Source organism: Argopecten irradians, chromosome 3 (genome assembly GCF_041381155.1).
Source record: "Argopecten irradians isolate NY chromosome 3, Ai_NY, whole genome shotgun sequence".
Classification (NCBI taxonomy): Eukaryota; Metazoa; Mollusca; class Bivalvia; order Pectinida; family Pectinidae; genus Argopecten; species Argopecten irradians.
The window spans coordinates 33975967-33997472 of NC_091136.1; the positions used below are offsets into that span (position 1 = coordinate 33975967).

Here is a 21506-nt window from a genome sequence, read left to right on the forward strand (position 1 = left end):
CCTTGGCGCCCACCACAAATTAATCTATGTCTGACAATTGAAAGAGTGACCTTTTCTCTGCTTTTCAAACTATAACTATCAAAATCCAAGATGGTGGCTTATCGGCCAAACAAGGGTCCTAGGGGAACCTACATATAGAATGTGAAAAAGATCCATTCATCACTTTCTGAGAAATAGAGGTAACAAATTTCAACTACCAATATCCAAGATGGCGGCCGGTCGGCCATCTTGTTGACCGATCAGTCCCAAAAGGCATTATGCACAACTAGTGCCAAAGGAGAACCTACGTATTGAATTTAAAAAAATCCTTTAGCACTTTTTGAGAAATAGCGGTAACAAACTTCAACTAACAAATTCCAAGATGGCGGCCGGTCGGCTATCTTGTTAACAACCGATCGGTCCAAAATGCAATATGCACACCTAGAGTCCTAGGGGAACCTACATATAAAATTTGAGACAGATCCCTTTAGCACTTTCTGAGAGATAGAGGTTATAAACTTTAACTATCAAAATCCAAGATGGCTGCCTGGCGGCCATCTTGTCAACCGATCGGTTCCAACATGCAATAAGCACAACTAATGCCCTAGGTGAACCTACAGATGAAATTTGAAAAACGATCCCTTTAGAACTTTGTGAGAAATAGCTCTAACAAGAATCGTTAACGGACGGACGGACCACGGACGAAAGTCGATTTGAATAGGTCTCCTTCTGATGGTGGTGGGCTTAACATCTAAACATTGGTATATACTCTTTCTCACATGCATTGCTGTAAGAAATGTGATACACTAAAAAAAACTTATCATACCAAAATCATAAATTTGTGTAATAAGATACAAAAATAAATATTTTCATATGATATTACTTTCCAGCCTTTCTCGTTCTCACGTGCATTGACTGTATGTGCCATGCACAGCCAAAAGGACCACCAAAAGGGCGGAAAATGCCTGCACTGTACTCACGTGACCTGGAGACGGAACTAAGAAATGTTCTGTTCGCCAACTACTCCCAGCTTCAGAGACCCAGAGAACGAGTTGATGTCTCCGTCTGGTTTACGCTTCTTACCATCAATGATATGGTAAGACAAACAATAACTCCCAGACATGTTACATGTTATTATTCTTATCCATCAGAGTTACTTCCCTTCATTTACCTCTCTCAATACTGACGGAGTGAAATGAAGGGCAGTAACTCTGTCGGATCAAAACGCAATCTATACACTGTCTATATCACTTGAAGTATATGTTGCATCATGCCCATGGTTGTTATACGGAATTCAAATTTATAAGATACTGTAGATTTGTATTTAATACTAAGAATAGTTTTTCATACTGTTTCATTCTTTTACGTAAATATTGGTGTTATATAATGACCTTTTGTATGTAAAGGAACAATTATGGAATTTTTAAATGGGAAAATATATTGTTATGGCAACATGATAATAAGCATTGTATATGTAATGGTAACATGATAATAAGCGTTGTATATGTTATGGCAACATGATAATAAGCGTTGTATATGTTATGGCAACATGATAATAAGCGTTGTATATGTTATGGCAACATGATAATAAGCGTTGTATATGTTATGGCAACATGATAATAAGCGTTGTATATGTTATGGCAACATGAGAATAAGCGTTGTATATGTTATGGCAACATGATAATAAGCGTGTGTTGTTATGGCAACATGATAATAACGTATGTTTGTTATGGCAACATGATAATAAGCGTTGTATATATTATGGCAACATGATAATAAGCGTTGTATAGTTATGGCAACATGATAATAAGCGTTGTATATGTTATGGCAACATGATAATAAGCGTTGTATATGTTATGGCAACATGATAATAAGCGTTGTATATGTTATGGCAACATGATAATAAGCGTGTATATGTTATGGCAACATGATAATAAGCGTAGTGTTTGTTATGGCAACATGATAATAAGCGTTGTATATGTTATGGCAACATGATAATAAGCGTTGTATATGTTATGGCAACATGATAATAAGCGTTGTATATGTTATGGCAACATGAAATAAGCAATGTTATGGCAACATGACAATAAGCGTAGTGTTTGTTATGGCAACATGATAATAAGCGTTGTATATGTTATGACAACATGATAATAAGCTTTGTAAAAATTCTGGTTACATGGCAGTAAGCGTTGTGTAAGCTATAGTAACATGATAATAAGAGTAATCAATCAAGTCAAGTAACGCGCTTCAAAATTAACATGTTTCAAATTTGATAATTGCAGAACATCAAGGACCAAACACTTTCCTTATCGGGATATTTCAATCTGGTAAGTACAAATGCTATATTCATATCTGTTAAGCTATCTCCAATGTAAGTCCGGATGATTTTGCCCTTCAATCGTCTTTTCATATAGGCATAGAGCCGATAAACAGTTCATCGGCTCAAGGCCTACATAAAAAGATAATGGAAAGCTGAATAATTTGATCTAAGTATTCAATATATCAGTCTGAGATTGGAATTGAAATGCAAATCAACCTACATGTGTTTGTTTTTTGACAAACGCTGCTTAAATAATACTGACATTATGTACAACTACATGTGCATGTGTACCTAAATGAAGTACTATATAATATACGTATTTATCCTCCAAGCATCCATCGTTTACATTTTGTACATTTGTTTTATATAAAGCTTTGGATGGATGACCGACTCAGTTGGAACGGTATGACAGACTACGTCAACGTCCGCAATCTGTTCGCTACACAACAACAGCTATGGCGACCAACATTGGTAGTCGACAATTCGTAAGTAATTTTTAATGAAAAAAGAAGCTATCTGTGTGAAAGAAGTGGTAGAAAAATCATGTTAAATGTTGTGACAAACAAATGTAAAGTTTGTTCAAAACTGTAACGGCATATACAAAATGATGAAATACTTTGTTATATTTCATTATTTTTTTTTGCACATATAACGTGTGAGCCATAATGAATGGGTTCATATATGCCTTTTCAAAATGGATTATTTAACATCAAGCCACTTGACTGCAAGTTCACCTGTGTCTAGAGTCTGCTTTGGTGGGTTTAGCATTCTATTAACAATCAATATAATTTAAGGATATGTCATGTTTAGGAGGTTGCGGGTGAGGGAAGAGAACCTTTGAGAATCCATTGCCCTGAGGTCAGTACCTGGCAACCATCCAATATGACGATATATTGAAACCATTCGGTCGTCAAGGCATGCTAATAACCCAATCCTTAAGTTACCTTTAAGTTAGTTTCTAAAAACCTTCGAGCTAACCAAACCGGTACGGTTGGAGTTATAGAGTAATACCATGTTTTACATTATTTAGTGTTTTGTATAATTGTTACAATGAAAACACTAACTCTACTTTTGTCAGGATTACCGACCTATCAGTTATTAGTAACAATGACATACCGATGAGAATCCTGAAGTCAGGGCTGATCTACTGGAGACCAGCTGATATATACGTGGTGGCCTGTGAATCAGACATCACGTACTATCCAATGGATAAACAGTCGTGCATCATCTCCATCGCATCGTGGGCATACACAAGCTTCGAGGTGGCGCTTCGCATGTCTAAGAAACAAGTGGTCACAGACTTTTATTCCAAGAATGGAGAATGGGAGATGATAAGTACTACTGGAGACAGGTCAGAGGCAGTAAAATCCAGAGGTGGTACATCATTCTCAAGTCTCAAGTATACCATTGTTCTGAGACGAAGACCGTTGTTCCACATCCTCAATACATTATTTCCGGTAGTACTTATGGCATTTCTGAGCGCGATGGTGTTCAAGCTCCCAGCAGACTCCGGCGAGAAGATTGGCTTTGCATTGACTGTACTTTTAGCCTACACAGTGTATCTGACCCTGATATCGGAAAACATACCAAGTACTTCAGTCAAAGTCTCCTACTTATGTAAGTTATGTTAAATATTTGCTGGGTTTGGATAAGGATTCTAATACTTAACTGGTATACGATTTTAGGTTATGAACTAAAAACTTGATTTAACGTGAAAGGAAACTATGTAAACATCTTTTCGCTACAATTACAATATAAAGAATGACAATACATGCAATATTATGCGATATTTACTGTGTCCAATTACCTAATTATGCTGCAGTAAATCATGTCTTTCCACGGCTTCATCAATTGTGGCAAATTACATAAAAAGCTTGTTTGTATATCGTTTGTTTAAGACAAATATTAAAAAATAACTTTCGCTTTTCCAGCTGTCTTCTTGTCCATAACGCTGAGCCTTGGGACGTTGGCAGTGCTTTGTACCATCCTTGTATTGTGCATGCATTACCGAGACGCTGCGGGCTATCCATTACCTTCCTATGTCCGCTCACTGACAATATGTCTAATGAGGTTGACCTGTTATGGCGGATGCAGGTGTGGATTCAAGTGTCGTCCGAAAAGACGGGTGGCTCCTGAGAAAACTAATCTCGTCATCAATGTCGTGGGACAGGAAAACCTGAAAAATAAAATATCAGAGAAGAGAGTGATTGAGGATAATGAAAATGTGGAGAGCGTTTTTGATGAACACCACGAAATAACATGGCATACTGTGGCTAAAGTCCTGGATAGTTTCTTCTTCATCTGCTTCACTGGGTTGATTCTTGTTGCATCCAGTGTTTTCTTCAGTATAATGGTCGTGGAATATATGAAAATTCAGGAGGAGGAAAATCTCTCCCTTTAAAATGTGATAGGGAAAGCGTTTTGCGCCATCGTGACTTTTAACATATTTGTTGATACATTGTACACATATAAATTCGATATCAAAGACCCTTACTAACATCCGTGCATTCATTTTACCTTTTTAACAATTATTAGGGGAATATTTTAATTCGCGTAAGTGCTGTTTCGCGAAATTACGAGAAAATATGTACCTCGCGACAATAAAGCACAGTGTATTAACAACTAGAATATAAAATGAAAATTGTCTGTGATTTGACTTTTAATTCAGTATTGGTAAGATATCGGGCTTGCCTCGAGTGTTTTCTATGAGTATACATATACATTTACACAGCATGGTCACTAGCGTCAAACAATACTGTCTAGAATCCTCTAGTTCGCACTTGCAAATGGATCGTTCTGTATCAATGGTTTAAATAGATGTTTATGAATAACATGATGTTTTGTGTTTCTGTTGTGTAGTGCAAAGACATGCTTACTCTTTAAATCGTAACTTCATCGGAGTTATTTCCCTTGACACATTCCTATTTTGTAAATGCATTAAATACCATATTCTTTACATATAGAAATGCTTGTTTACCGTTTTGTTAGTCAGAGAAAGGTTTATTTACATGTATTCACAATGTATATAATTTTACTTTTTCTAAACAAAAGAAATGTACACGGTGATTTAAAGGATTTTGCAAATAAAATCACTGAAACGGAGAAACATTTATTGGACATTCCATTCATAAGTGCCTTGGGTGTAATTCACATAAATATTTTTATGACGTGTGGATTTCGGTTTATTGATTATATGTTATTTTTGATAAAGAAAGTAAACCATATTTCAGAATAATTAATTGCGCAGTCTTTATGTAATCCTCCTGTACATTGAAGCGTTATGGACTGACATCGAAACCCCTGAATTATTCTTCCTCAGTAATAGTCTGACAGGTCCACGACGTACACCATACATACATGTATGTGATTAGTGTAACACAACGGAATAAGGTTTTTTCTTCTGTGGAAACAAATGGACTGTTTAAATGAATACATACAATATATCATATTTGTTATTGTTCGTTTCATACAGTAGGTTTTGATTTGATTTTACGTGGGGAAAATGCATCAGTCGTTACTTGACATCTTAGTGCAATGGAAAGCGTAATAATAAGTTATAATGATTAAAAATATTGTTCCTGTGATAGACAAAATAAAGTATATTGATACAAACACGTTTGTACCAAGGACGTTGAAATAAACCTGCTTGAAATATTTTAAACCGGTTTTCTTTCAAATCACTATTGTTCAATTTTTGCTGAACGTCTTATGGATAGAAAGGGTCATTTCAGGACGTGCGAGGTTTAGGATATAGAGATAAGCCGCAGTAGACGAAGAAAAACCACCGAGGGGTGGGCATTATGCTGTTCTTATTTCGTCAGTCAGCACTATCCCACGTAAGTTATCTTTTAAAAGTTACAAAAGACACTCGCGAAAGCTCGTGTCTTTTGTAAATTTTAAAAAATAACTCACTCGTGTGGAATAAATTCCATATCCAACAACCACTTGTTGTGTAACCTCTATATATAATGTAAACCTTACAATGTATAATAAAAGGATGACAAAGATCATATGTGCGTTAAATCACGTGTTACATAAACGACAAATTATTCGAATAGCTTGCCTTGTTTGCGTAAACATTCGGAGATGCAATTTTATGTGTTATCAATAACTGCCTATCGTTGTGATTGTTTCTGTTTAGAAAGCCCGGTGTGTGGTATAGTGACACTATGTCCGCGCAATTATCTTCCCTACGGATTCTATATTGTCAGCAGGTAACAATGATCCCTCACGTTAAGCTATATACGAAAGCTGACTTTAATAACTGATGGTACTGATACCCCGGGTTCCGTCATAGCAACATCAGACGTTAGGCGCAAAAATAGCTCAGTAACATTCTAGAGTGGACATTGCTGTATACAATGTATAAAAAGAGAACAGTTATTATGAACCACTGTCATTAGTCATGCAGCAGGGAATAATAGTACATTGTTTTTATCTAAAAGTAATGGAATCAATATTTCAACTAATATTTATCTTTTATCTGTTTTCAAAAGGAAATGAAATGAAAATAGATTCATGCGCAATAATTAAAGTGTTGAAATCTTTGTCAGTTGGAGTTGAAAAAAAATCGATACAGGGGATAGTATGTGGGTTTGAACATATTTCCATATTTAGATTTGTTTCCTGTTGGTGTTAAATGTAAATTATAATGATAATGAACGATGAATAAATTAATCCAGTATTGATCTGTTAAATACTAATCACGTTTACATGAATATACTCTCTTTCTAGTTATACATCGTCTACGTGTCGAGTTTCAACTTAGAGCAAACACCTATTGTATCCTCGCAAAACGCACATTTGCATTTATAATTCCTCATTGTTACTAATGCATTACCCAAAGAAATTTAACATTGACTGCTTAGCTTAACAAAGCCATGAACAGGTTTCAATTCTGGATGCATAACTCATATTTTATTATCTTTTTTTTGGCCAAGACTATTTACAACAGGCGATTGAATCATTGAGATAATGCAGCATGGAAGGTAAATGAAACAGAAAAAAAAACCAATTGTTTATAAACAGATCATGATGCGCTAGATTTATAAATTTTGGTTTAATCAAATATGGATGGTTTTATTCTAATGCGTCTTAATTTCACCGTTTCCCGCACTACGTGCCAAATGTGGCGTTCCCAAGACGTTTCAAATTCTATGTACAAATCAGCACGCCGTCTAATCAAACGTTATATAAAATCCAGGTGAAAACCTAGACTCCATTGAAGCCATGACAATATTGAGATATCAATATGGTGTTGTCGACTAAGTGAATATTTCAAGTTTTCTTCGATTTTGCCATTAGCCGAATAAAAAATCAGTGCATCGCTATTTGAAAAACGGATGAGAAATAATGCGCTAAAGTCTCGTTCAAATTAAATCAGACTAAAATTGATAATCCCGTTTAATGATTTTCTTTTGTAAGCCTAAGAACATCATACGATGTTTCACAAGATACCATCTACGGTTTATTCAACGCTTTCTGGGGCAGTAGCAACTACGACAATTTTACACTGTATAAACTATATTGACATGCTACAACAACACTTTGATCATCATCAAGCCACTATTTGATAGTCCAGGTTCACTCATTAAAAATGGATTAGTATCATTTCATGAGTACCCGTTTTATAGCCTGAAATCGTCTGTGATGAACAAACATTTCATTCCAGATGTATTTACCTTAATTAATTCATCCAAGATTATGTATACATATGTATAATCAAGGGAAACCGTTTATGATCAATAACAACAGAAATCAATGTATCCATTCCGCTGGAAATGGTCGTCATTGTTTGTTGTCGTGAGGCCGTGCGTCAGGGGTATATAGCTGGGTATGATGGACTCGCTGCAGTAAACCCGGATTGGAGTTTAGTCTAGACGGATCTCCAGAAGGTAAGCTGTTGTGATACCTTTGTCTGGACTGCTGTTAGTCACTCTGTCTGAAGTGGTACAAAACACTACATATCTTCATAAATGGGTATTAATTTGTTTTAGTATATGTCATTTTTTAATTAGTCTGTTTTTCAAATTACTAATATCTTTCGATATTATGTCATCTTAACCATAATATCCCATCCGAACATGTGAATATCAATTCAATTGTTTTATTATGATTATTTCAATTTTGTCTGCAAAAAAATATAAAAACGAATACATAAATAATTCTGCATGTACATTAGACAAAGAGTTGCTGCGGTTATTAATTTTTTTCTAAAAATGCCGAATAAATTTTAAGTGTTTAAAAGAGAGCGATGTCATGTAATTAATAATTGCTGCTCTTTCTCAAATATGTGTATGGGTCTTTTAAGTTATTATTCGCTTTTGGCTACTTGTATTAGGATATGCGCAACTTTGATTTTTTTTTAAATGTAATATCGAAAGATATGTTATCTTCATTTAATAATTTTGTGTTTTCTCGTAAATTGGTATAGGCAACTCATTTGATATATTTATTTGATATTTAGTTTTGAATTAATCAGATTTTTCAAAATAAACTAATCCAATTATATTTTTAAAATACGTAAACGTAGTGTTCAAATTTGATAAGCGCAGTCATAAATTCTGGGATATACTAATCAAAGGTAAATTACTTGAATGTAATAATTGCCAAGCTAAACTAGTGATAAATGCTATAATGCCTTGTTTAGATACATGTTATTTCTTTATAAATAACCATCTGTAATGCTGATTTAACGTTTTCCCCAAATAAGCTGTATCTATTTTATTTTATGACAAATATTCTTTTCACTTGTTCATTAACTGTTCTTCATTTAACGTGTTTTGTTTATTCTAACTTTTCTCGCTTTTATTCATTCAAATAGTAACACGATTTAGAACAAAAACGAAAACATAAATCTAAACGGATTTCTTTCATAATACAAAACCGAACATGGCGAATTCAATAAGACATTACAGAATTATTTGATAAGAAGAGTTGATAGTTTAGACATTTCCATTAAGATTTTATGATTTTTTTCCTATTATCATTTTGTTGTCTTCCGTCATTTACCGTTATATTTTTTAGAGTAGACTCAGATTTTTTTTAGAGTAGACTCAGATTTTTATGTTATATCTCCATAACATAAAAAAAGCTATTCAAGTTAATCCTTAAACAAAAAGTGGGTTATGTGAATAGCCTTCCATGGATTGATTAAGGAACAATCTAACAGCCAACTCCATGTAACAGCAGACGAAATTAATTATGCGCATGCGGTGTCGCCTTGCGATAGCAAGAACTGTTTCCTTTTTATAGTGCTATATGTGAAATACATAGAATATATAAAAAATATAAAAGAGAATAAAAACTATTCCTTTGATATATTCAAGTATTTCATAGCCACGCTCATTACTGCAATAACCCCGGCACATTACTCCTTTAAATGTGTTGATAATGTGTTAGAACAAATATTTACAAGGACTTCATTGTTATGCAATCTAATACATGTGTTAAGACTCTAAAGATATGCTGCAACGATTCCTTGATATTTCCAACATTATTTCAATCTATTGAATAACATAGATATATCGCTCAATGGCAAATTAATTTAATTTTCGATTATTTTGCTGGAACTTTTTACTTGTCATTTCCTTTAACGTATTACAGATGTCTCTAACCCCAGTTGCTGGCTATCTTTATCAAATTTGTTACCCCTTTAATTCATTGCAATTCTATGAAAACCGATATTATTTATGGGATTCAATATCTTTAATATGATTATAGATGGAACTTCGGGGTAAGATCACAGAGACCTTTCATAACTCTATAAAGTCCATAAGTCTATAGATATATAATACAACTAAAGGCGTTATTTGATGAAACACTGTTACAAATCATTGAAATAGTCGTTCTCCTACTAGCTTAGCAAATGTAAACAGAGAAGCAATCAGAGTTCAGGGACCAGGAATGCACCAAATGACTCTGGACCTTATACAAACGTCATATTGACTTATTAATCCCATAATGTCTAATGGATGATACTATAATTGTTACTGTTCAGAGATGAAAGTAAATTAGGATTATTGCGTTCATCTGTTTTGTCACTTAATGATTTGCCTCATTTCAGCTGTGACTTCGTATTGACGAATCTGCCTCACTGAGGGACGATGATATTGTCACTGGTCCTTTGTAGTACGCTGGCGTCCAGTAAGTACTAACTCGGGTAGAATTATATATACGCAGCATGATCAAAGCTAAAGAGCTACCAATCTATTATGTTAATTTTGTATTTGCTATACTGATGTTGATTGTTTATTATAGTAACTTTGTATAAATTACAGATTTTTTTTATTGTTTTGACGAAAATTGTAGATTTCTGTTCTATACCTGTAAATAAAACCACCCCGTAAAATGCAACAAATTGTTTATTAAAAAAAATAATAAAATGCTAATATGGAGACTTTCCGTCCGCCAAAATAGAATCCCTTCAATCCTCTATTCAGTTGTAAGGGACATAATTGAAACTCAAAACTGTTGTTGAATCCTTTTTTATCTAAAATTGATTATATTTCTTCTTCACTGACAATATGAAACTGGTCGTGTTCCGCCATATTTGACGTTAGCGCCGACGCTCATCTGTCATGACGTCATGACGTCACATCAACGTCGTCTCGGACGTTTTCATACGATTGAACGAAAACTCTGCGTGAGGTTTCCGACGAGAGGAATGTCATATTTTCAGAGGGAGACACGACGTTTTGTTCACGTCCATAACGTGATTTATTATACCTCATTTATGTTTTTGATTAGTCAATACAGTATCAAGTGATTAAAATCAATCGTCATATCATCTGTAATCGCGCTGCATTTTTTAAATTCCGTCATGGCACTCCCGAATCGTTATGTCGCCTTCGTTACATCGCTCTTGCATGAGTTTCATCCGGGTAGTCTCTAGATGTAACATACCACTGTTGATGTTTCTAGAGTTGTAAACCAGCATTAATTGAAATTTATGTATTATTTCTAAATCATCACTTCATCTCTGTTTCTTGTGTATAATAACAGCCGTCTCAACTCTGACAGGTGTTTAGACTGTGGGGCATGACATATGTCTGTATGGTAACTGTATATTCTCCGGTGCGTTAGGCCTAAAGTTTAGGGGCCGCGGTGGCCGAGTGGTTAAGATGTCCCGACATATTACCACAAGCCCTCCACCTCTGGGATGCGGGTTCGAATCCCATGTGGGGCAGTTGCCAGGTACTGACCGCTGACCGGTTGTTTTTCTCCGGGTACTCCGGCTTTCCTCCACCAACAAACCTGGCACGTCCTTATATGACCCTGGCTGTTAATAGGACGTAAAACTAAAACAAACCAAAAACCTAAAAATTATATTAACACAGTAGATTACTGCCCAACATTATCAACATTTCAAATATAAACAAATTATCGAAATCTACTATGTAAGTACATAATATACCTTTCTGTCCCCTTCCTAGCCATAGCTTGAACATATCAACATACACTCAAGCTCAAAAACCACGGGACACATAGTGAAACTCTCAAACGATAGTTACCACATATACTGTGTGGTTTGAGTGTTTTGTTACATTTTTCACTCTTTAATTAAATTGTACATGTATCCTACTACCTAATGTTAGCATTTGTTTTATTATTTTCAATAGTCCAATTTGGATAAAAACTGTAATATTCGTATAAAAAAAACAATTGAGGCTCCCGTGATGGAGCGACATGACGATTTCGCCACCTGATGCTTGTTATGCCACCCAATCAAATTCATCGATTCGATCAATTGTCACAATTAGGTAAAATAAACCACTTTTCGCAAGATACACAAATTCGCGTAATTTCGCGAGAGAGATTGAACACTAATTCAAATGTTTCGTGGGACAGCTCGAACATTAATTCAAATGATTCGTGAGAGAGCTTAAACAGTAATTCAAATGTTTCGTGAGAGAGCTCGAACAGTAATTCAAATGTTTCGTGAGAGAGCTCGAATACTAATTTAAATGTTTCGTGAGAGAGCTCGAACAATAATTCAAATATTTCGTGAGAGAGCTCGAACACTAACTCAAATGTTTCGTGAGACGGTCGAACACTAATTCAAATATTTCATGAGACGGTCGAACACTAATTCAAATATTTCGTGAGAGAGCTCGAACACCAATTCAATGTTTTGTGAGAGAGCTTGAACAGTAATTCAAATGTTTCGTGAGAGAGCTCGAATACTAATTCTAATGTTTCGTGAGAGAGCTCAGACACTAATTCAAATGTTTCGTGAGAGAGCTCGAACACTAATTTAAATGGTTCGTGGGAGAGCTCGAACAATAACTCAAATGTTTCGTGAGAGAGTTCGAACACTTATTTAAATGTTTCGTGAGAGAGTTCAGACACTAATTCAAATATTTCGTGAGAGAGCTCGAACACTAATTCCAATGTTTCGTGAAAGAGCTCGAATACTAATTCAAATGTTTATTGAGAGAGCTCGAAGACTTATTCAAATGTTTCGTGAAAGAGCTCGAACACCTATTCAAATGTTTTGTGAGAGAGCTCGAACACAAATTCAAATGTTTCGTGAATAACTTTTAAAATGTGTGTATATATGAATACAAGATCGTTAGTAAGAACAGTTTAAAGCAAATATATGCATTCTCAAATATGTTTTTTAAACGAAGTCACGAAATAATGTTCACGCGAAAATCAAGTTGTTTCTCTATTTAGTAACGATTTGATTTTGAGTTTTGCATATACATGTAGTATTATCGAATACATTTTACGTTGTTACATGATGTTTCCATATCTCGGTACATGAGTTATATATATAATTGTTTACCTGCTTTTTATGCAAAATCACTCGCATTAGTACATTTATTAATTGTAATTTTCTTTATTTTTCTTGATATATTTTTGTCTGAAAACAAATATAGTTCGACTGTATTTTAGATTAATAATCAAAACTTTCAAATGACTTTCGAATATGATGTCAATATCGGACAACATTTTATTTTGTTTTGCAGACATTTTTCTTATTATATTATTGATTGGTATGAATTGCAATTAATTACTACGTGTCTCCTGATCCGAGTTCATATTATGGTAAATTAAATGGTAACGGGTGTTTTGATAATTAGGCCTGCCTACCATACTCTAATTCACTAAGTTTGTTAAGAAGTCACACCTATTAGTAACCTTTTCTCGGCATTGTGTCTAATTTGTTGAAAATGCCTCAGATCTGAGATGTCTAGATAAAGTTTGTTATCTCCTCTGTAATTTGTATGGTTAGTATTGATTGGATCTACTAGGGTTAGGTTATTGAAGACAGGTGATTAGCTTAATCACGTGATAGCGAACGTGGTTTTTTTTTTTTTTTTTTTTTTGCTATAAAATCAGTGATTTGAAGGTGAGCATTGTAATTACATGTGTGATTTGTCAAATCATTTCTTGATCAACTGGACACCAATTTACTTTTTCATCAATATATTTACTATAGCAGTAATAAAAAACAACTTTATGTCGTAGGTTTGTAATCAAATGTGGTTGATATAATGTTTTTGTTAAATTCGATTCAAACATATTTTTTATTGTCAAAAATACAATAATGGATTAGGCACAAGTTATCACAACTTAATAATGCCTTCTCCATAATACATGTATATACAATACTTTGACAGCATACAATCATATAATTATGTGTATATATACAGAAAATATTGAAGAAGAAAATAGAAAAAAATCAAAATGAGTTTGTTGTTACAGACTTGACCTAAAATCTAGCACTATCTTTAATAAAGGTTTGTACCCATTGAAATATCATTTGGTTTTCCATATTGGACAAGTGTGGAGCACCATAAAGCAAAATATTAATTGAAATATTACCATATTGTGAAACATTACGGAATAAAACATCCCTTTGCCTAGTATAAAGACTACATTCAAAAAAATAATGAGTTGCATTTTCACATTGATTACCACATGCGCATGATGGGTCGTTAATTATATTTACTCTGTACAAATCATAGTTCAGACTGCTACACGAATGTCGCAATCTTGTATGTAAAATATTAAACTTCCTTTTCCCAGTAAAATAATAAAACGGGTAAAGAATTTTACATCAGATTGTATCAATGTTTTGAAGGTACGAACGGATGGCTGCTCTCTGACATTGCTAGGCAAATAATTCCATAATCTAATAGAAGATGGCAAGAAAAGATTCAAGTGAACATGACAAACGAACTTTCGGAATAACATAGTTTTCTCTATTTCTCATGTTGTAGGCGGATCGCTCTCCAACTTTAGGAGGAAGGATATTGGTCAGATAAGATGGGGTTAGGTTATTATGGAGTTTATACATTAGAATAAGTTTTTTATTTTTTCTTCTTTTTACTAGAGGTACAAGATTAGTTTCGAAATAGAGTGAGTCTTTACTTGAGAAGGATGGCATACCCGTTATGATTCTTGCCGCCTCAAGCTGCACTTGTTCGAGTTTGTTAACATCTCCCAGAGAGCAACCATCCCATACTTCGCACGCATATTCCAACACAGGCAACACAAATGCTTTATATATCCTTAATAAAGTTTTCCTATTGAGTAAAAATTTTAACTTACGTAATGCCGAAATTTTTTTCATACACGATTTTTGAATTTCTGAAATGTGTAACGACCACTTAGCATCTGCACTAAATGTCACACCTAAGTGCCTATGACTGTCAACGCATCTTAAAATTTCATCACCAAAAGAAAGTTGCAAGGGATGCAGGTTTTCAGAGTTGGATACTAGTAAAACGTCCGTTTTTTGAGGATTAAATTTAGTGAGCCAATCTAGAGACCATCTGTTTAATCTATCTAAATCTCTATTAAGATTTAATTCAATATCGTGAACAGAGGATGAAGAATACATCAAAGAAGTGTCATCAGCAAATAGACGTGATACACTATCTAAATTGTCAACTATATCATTAATATATATTAAAAACAAAAGAGGCCCTAACACACTTCCTTGTGGGACTCCAGCATTGGTGCAACCTGTGCTGGAATATTCGTTTTTAACAATTACCTGCTGTTGTCTACCTGATATATAACTTTTCATCCAATTAAGCAAATTACCTTTTATGCCATACGCATTCAATTTAAATAACAGACCCTTATGCCATACTCGATCAAATGCCTTGGAGATATCACAAAATATAAGACAGGCATGTTTCTTTTGTTCAAGTGAACAACATATAGTATTATACATTTCTATTAATTGATGAACCGTTGAATGGTTCATCATAAAACCAGACTGTTTTTCATAAAACAATGAATTTTCAAAAAAGAAATTGTAAATATGTTTGAACATAACTCTTTCAAAAACTTTACCTAGACAAGATAGCAACGTTATAGGTCTATAATTGGATACCAAATGCCTTATCCCCTTTTTTGAATAGGGGTAGAACAATACCTTTTTTTCCAAGTTTCTGGAAAAATATTAAGATTTAATGACATATTGAATAGAAGAGCCAATGGCTTACACACAGTATTTGCAGTATATTTTAACATATGGTGACTAATATTATCATGACCAGATGCTTTACCTAATTTAAGAATTTTTAAAATATCACAAATTTCATTACTGGTTACCACAACAGATTCAAGCACAGATTCTGTACGAGATTCAAAAATAGGCAGAGGTTTATTTCTGTCATCTATCGTGGAAATAGAACAAAAGTATTTATTGAGAATGTTTGCCTTTTCAGAATCACCTATTTCTACATTTCCCGTATCATCGTTTAATAAAGGTGGTATAGCTTCTTTGTTGTTCGACTGTTTAAAAATTTTCCTTACCAATCTCCAATATGCTTTAGGATCACTAGTATTAAGATTATCAATAACATCGCCCACATTTTCATAAAAAACTTCTCTAGCATATTTTTTCATGTTATTGACTTTATTACGTTGTCTTTTAAACTTACCGATGTTGAATGCGGACTTAACTCGTTTAACTGCATTGTGTAGCCTATCTCGCAATCGGATGGCTTTCCGCAGATCAGAATTCATCCATAATTTATCATGTGGTCGTATATATACTTTTTTCCTTGGTATATATTCTTTAGCAAATACAACAAAAACTGTTCGGTAAATTTAACGCTCGCAATATCAATTGACGTGTAATTAGAAAAATATGTTTCCCAGTCAAAAGAATTTATTAATATATTTAAATTTTTCAAAATTTGCATGTTTGTATGACCAAACTTCACGAATATAGGTTCGTGAAAGGCTAATAGGCGTAGATAAAAATACGACACATGCGTCATGGTCGCTGATATCACGATCAACTGAAATTACATGTGAATCTATACATTTCGAAATATCACTTAACAAAATAGGATCGAGTAAACTGTGTCTTGTGGCCCCATACCTGGTCGGTTCATTTATAACATTGCTTAAGTCAAGCTCCAACATAATTTGCTTTAAAATGTGATTATTTGATAGAGTTAACATATCAATATTAATGTCACCAACAATAATAACATTTGGTGTACTTTCTAAAGCTTTTTCAACTGAATATTTAAAATTCTCCCAAAAAGGATGACGTGAGTTTTCGGGTCTATAAACAGTACAGATTAAAAAAATTTGACGTGCTATTTCCACCTGAATCCAGATTACTTCTCCGCCTTGAAATTCTAAATCATCTCTCCGTATGCATTTTAAGAAATCAGAGTAGTAGACTAAAATTCCACCCCCAGCAAAATTTCTATCTTTCCTAAATGGCTCCATGAATCCCGATAGGGTTAAATCAGATGAAGGCACCCGATCATCTAAGTGTGTTTCTGTAAAGCAAACAATGTTAAACTCATCACAAATATTTTCTATGTATTCTAATTTGTTCCTTATGCTTCGTGTATTCAGGTGGAATATAGACAATTCATTTTCAGTTGGACCTGGATTTTTTTTTCTACATCCATGTCTAAAAATAGTAATAGTAATAAAATATGACAAAAATTAATATTCTTAAAATGTGATTGTAAGCACATAAGTATTACAGATGCCAAACTGGGCTTTTATATCTAGAAACAAAGAGGTCACGATAAATAACATGTTCATGGGCAAAGAAATCGAAAATTAACGTTTATATTATATCGACTCTTTTTAAATTTGGTCCTCCATACGCTTTGCAATAGAAGCAACCGATTGAAACCCTATGCCAAATCGCAGATATATCGCCTGTTAACCATTGTCATAGCATAAATATAGCACAAGGTCTCGCACGGACGCACTCACACATTAAACGCTGGAAAAACCGGATAAGGTACACTACAGAAAGGCACGTGGATCTCTTATCTGGTTCGTAGGTCAAGGTAACAACACTCTTCGATGATTGTGCACAACAAGACACAGAAAGAGAGAACGACAAGTGTATACTCAAACACAAAGCCATGTCTTATTGGAGTGTACATGCTCTCAACAGGGCGAAGATGGGGTTAACTCATAATCATGAGAGATAACATTCAATCTTTTGAAAGTACATAGGATTTTATCAATGGCGAGGCGAACGCGTTACAGGGCTTTTGTAGCGAGAATGAGAAACAGCTAATGTCCAGATTATTTTCCTATAGAGTATCTCACAAGAAAGATCGAATGGTGTAGTAGGATAAGGTTCCGATACGATACTAGACAATTTAAGGCGATTATCAATCTCTAGGGGACCCAATGTAGTATTCAATGTAGGCAGATGTAAGGTCAAAGAATCTATCGGAACTTGACAGTAGCTGATGGTGCCTATAAAACAATTTATCAGGCCCAGAGTGCGAGTGTTTAGACATGCACATTTAATGATACAAACAAATACCCCTCAAATTCGAGATACCGAGTAGATGTATCTGCGTAGTATACATGTCAAGAGATCAAGGTTGACATCAGCCAGACATATACCCGCATGTAAATATCCTCGCTAGAAGCCAGCAGATACCACAACTTATTTAAATCAGGTACTTTATCAATCCCAATAGTAGAGATCGCTTTACTATTACATAATACGTCTGTAGGATCTCTTAGTCATCAGTCGGATTGCTACTTAGATAATCCCTATACCAGCAAATACTAGTGACAGATATATCTTAGAGCCATGCCATATGACCAATGTAAAAGATCCGAAGACCATTTAGATATCCCAGGTATATAGTGCGGTATTCTCACTCCAGCATATCAATGCTTAATATTCCTCACATTCAAATCAAATACCATTGTAGATGTATCATACTACCATCAGATACCAATAGTAGACTACTCCTATACCTTTTCAATACATACCAAATATACAGAAATTCCTTAACTACACATTCCTGATACCAATACACAAATCCGCCTAGTAGCAATCAAATATTAATGTGGACATTATTATACCTACACAAAAACTCAAATGTAGAGATCATCTATATCATTCAATACTCATGTAATATCATCGTATACCACTGTCAGATCACTCAATGGAGAAACTCCCTAAACTATGTAATATGCAAGGCCAGAATATCATATAGTACCAGTCGCATATCATAGCAAATTAAAAAATAGTCAAGACCATTCAGGATAATTAATGTAAAGTATATCCCTATACCATCCAGATGCGCCATTAGCGAAAGAGCTTTGACGCATGAGGTATACACAGTGTAGATTGGCCAGAGAGCAGTAAATGTCAACTTGTATGACATAAGAATAACCATAAGCAGGGTACTCTCAGAAGATAAGTGTAACCACCATTGTACAAGATACAATGCAGAAAAGTTTGAATACAAACAAAAATGAAAATGTAAGGTCATTGGGTATTTAATACTTTGGAAAGTGACCTGTTCAAAAGCCATCTGCTTGATCAATGTGCAGTGGCAAGATGCGCGAATAGTCGGGGTTGTGATTTAACAATGAGGTTTGCTAAATCCGTGCTGCCCGACTTTTGTAGAAAATACGCGTCCGTCATTGGTCCCAGTAAATAGTGGACAAGTTTTCAGTAGACTTTCTGGCCTTACCCAAGACGTCGGACAATTGTTGATGGCTAGTTGGTGTGAGGTTCTTCAGATATGAAAATGTTTGTCCCCGTTTTATCTCGAGTCTGTCAACTTTTTTTTTGCTTGGTAATGCTCGTCTTGTTGAACCTTCCATTTACGTAGACGACCTAGAATTTGGGCTTTAACCATCCGTAAACTTTACCGCGATGACATATGATCTACTTGATTCATCGGCGAGCGAGAGTCTGGAGGGTTATTCAACACCAAGTTTTGCTCACACAGATCACACACCACTCACCTAATCGTCAGTCAGACTGCATGGCTTCCAGGCACCCCCATAGGCACCCCGTGAAACCTTAATGATGTAAATGATGTTTTTGTTAAATTCAACTTTTGAAAAAAAAACATATTGCTGCTCCTTTTAATGAATTTTCTAACATATGTTTTATTATTCAAATTAGTAATACGTCTGCTATATATTATACCGTTCTGATATGCTGTAAAACGTAATTATTTAAGATGATTATAATTGATTTAAGCGTCATGAACAAAGACATGGTTGATACATCTGTATGTCGATCACATGAGTATTACTTTGAAAATACAATTTTGGACATCAGACCAAAACGGTGTAATTCACATGTCAGTCAATATCTAATTTCCCTTTTTACAATGTAATATTCTGTGAAATAATTTGATATTGTAATCATCAATGATAATGTGTAGCATGTGCATTCACCACCGAACTTTACATGACATGTTGTCGATCTGATAACTAATATTATGCAGTAAATTGATTGCATGCATAATAGCGATTATACAATTTACTATACTTGGAAACTGTCTGCATTGTACTTTGACACTTCTTTGTTTTTAAAAACATAATTGGTTGCACAATGAAATACCTCAGACATTTTCTGATAATGTGATTTATCATTGTATGCCTGCGCAACTAGTGAGAGTTTAGCTGTAAGATACCCTACACATTCCTAATTTGCATGCGAACGTTATCAAACATTTTGTGTGAGGACAGATTTATTCTGTCTATACTAGAGTTATTTGTCCCTGATTGCTAGTATTGATTGCTACATCATGAAGTTGTGAGCGAAAATTATACATTTATTTTCTGAAAAATATTATGTGATACTTACATACACATGTTGTGTTCAATAAATACAAACCCACAATCGCTAATAGCTCTTCAAGTATTTAAGACAAAAATATTTAAATATAACTCTTTTCCGTAATTGAAGATACAATATATACGTGATCCAAATGTAATAATCAAAGTTTAAGACAAAACAAAACAGTTTAATTGTAGAATATAAATTGTTCATTGTTTGAAATATTGTTTAACAATATCAGGTCAACATCACTCATTTTTCAAATCACAAACGCTGCAACCTAACAAAATATATCAATTATTTTATATAACGTTATACTTATGCTTATAGATAGGCAAGTCTTCTTAACTTGAAATTGATGGCCGTAAATTGGGATAACACGTTATTAACCGTCGGGATTTTTTACCTTTAAGTATCAGAATAGGGCGGCTGAAATTGTGTGCCTTAACAGGCGTTTCCTTGTGCTCTGTATAATGTTGGCGTACAACTCTTATCTGAACGAAAGTTAAAAATACTGAGCATTTCCTTGTATTGCATAACGCAGCAGCCCTTTTTATTACATGTAAACGCATAGTTCCCTCGACAATAGAAAACTGACGTGATTGGATTTGAAGTACAATCCTCTAAAGTATTGATCTTCAATAAGAGTGATTAATTACCATATACATACATGTATACGCATGGTTTTACAACCCAACTCGTCCAGGTAACAGTGTTTTTTGGGGTTTGTTTTGCGGTTGGCACAACATATCATGTTTACGTAACGTGACTGGTAACTGAATACCCAAGCCTTCGTGTTCACATAGCGTGTTAATATATTGATGTTTTTATATAATCAAAGTTTTGGTTTGTTTTTAATCTTTCCTGACAAACGTGAAATAACCCAAAATATGATCACATCCAAAATATCCCATTTTACGATATTCTTCTTTTTTTATGTAAATATAGGTAGGATTTTAAATAAGAAATACATGTGAATTTTAAGTCAATTTAAGAACAAGATATTTTGCCTGTGTAGGACATTGCTTTTATGGTCATATCCACAGAAATTATAGTGTACTCCTCAAACAAAAACACTGATGTTACGATAGTCCCAACCCATTAACATTGGTATCATATAGGGAATACAGCAGGATTTGATCCAGTGCA

General features: G+C 34.3%; 1 protein-coding gene across 1 annotated transcript; it reads left to right on the forward strand.

Moving 5' to 3' along the window:
- Positions 1-874: 874 nt before the first annotated feature.
- LOC138320021 (neuronal acetylcholine receptor subunit alpha-6-like) lies at positions 875-5874 on the forward strand. Its single transcript, XM_069263114.1, has 5 exons — positions 875-1075; positions 2262-2306; positions 2672-2784; positions 3378-3916; positions 4231-5874. The coding sequence occupies exons 1-5, from the start codon at positions 899-901 to the stop codon at positions 4698-4700; spliced, it is 1344 nt and encodes a 447-aa protein (XP_069119215.1). The 5' UTR covers positions 875-898; the 3' UTR covers positions 4701-5874.
- The last annotated feature ends 15632 nt before the right edge of the window (positions 5875-21506 follow it).

Bases quoted from the DNA above. Each gene is read 5' to 3' on its own strand.
- LOC138320021 (XM_069263114.1), top strand. From the start codon at position 899: ATGTGCCATGCACAGCCAAAAGGACCACCAAAAGGGCGGAAAATGCCT. The intron at 2,307-2,671 runs GTAAGTACAAAT...TTTTATATAAAG, and splicing joins TATCGGGATATTTCAATCTG to CTTTGGATGGATGACCGACT. The intron at 3,917-4,230 runs GTAAGTTATGTT...TCGCTTTTCCAG, and splicing joins AGTCAAAGTCTCCTACTTAT to CTGTCTTCTTGTCCATAACG.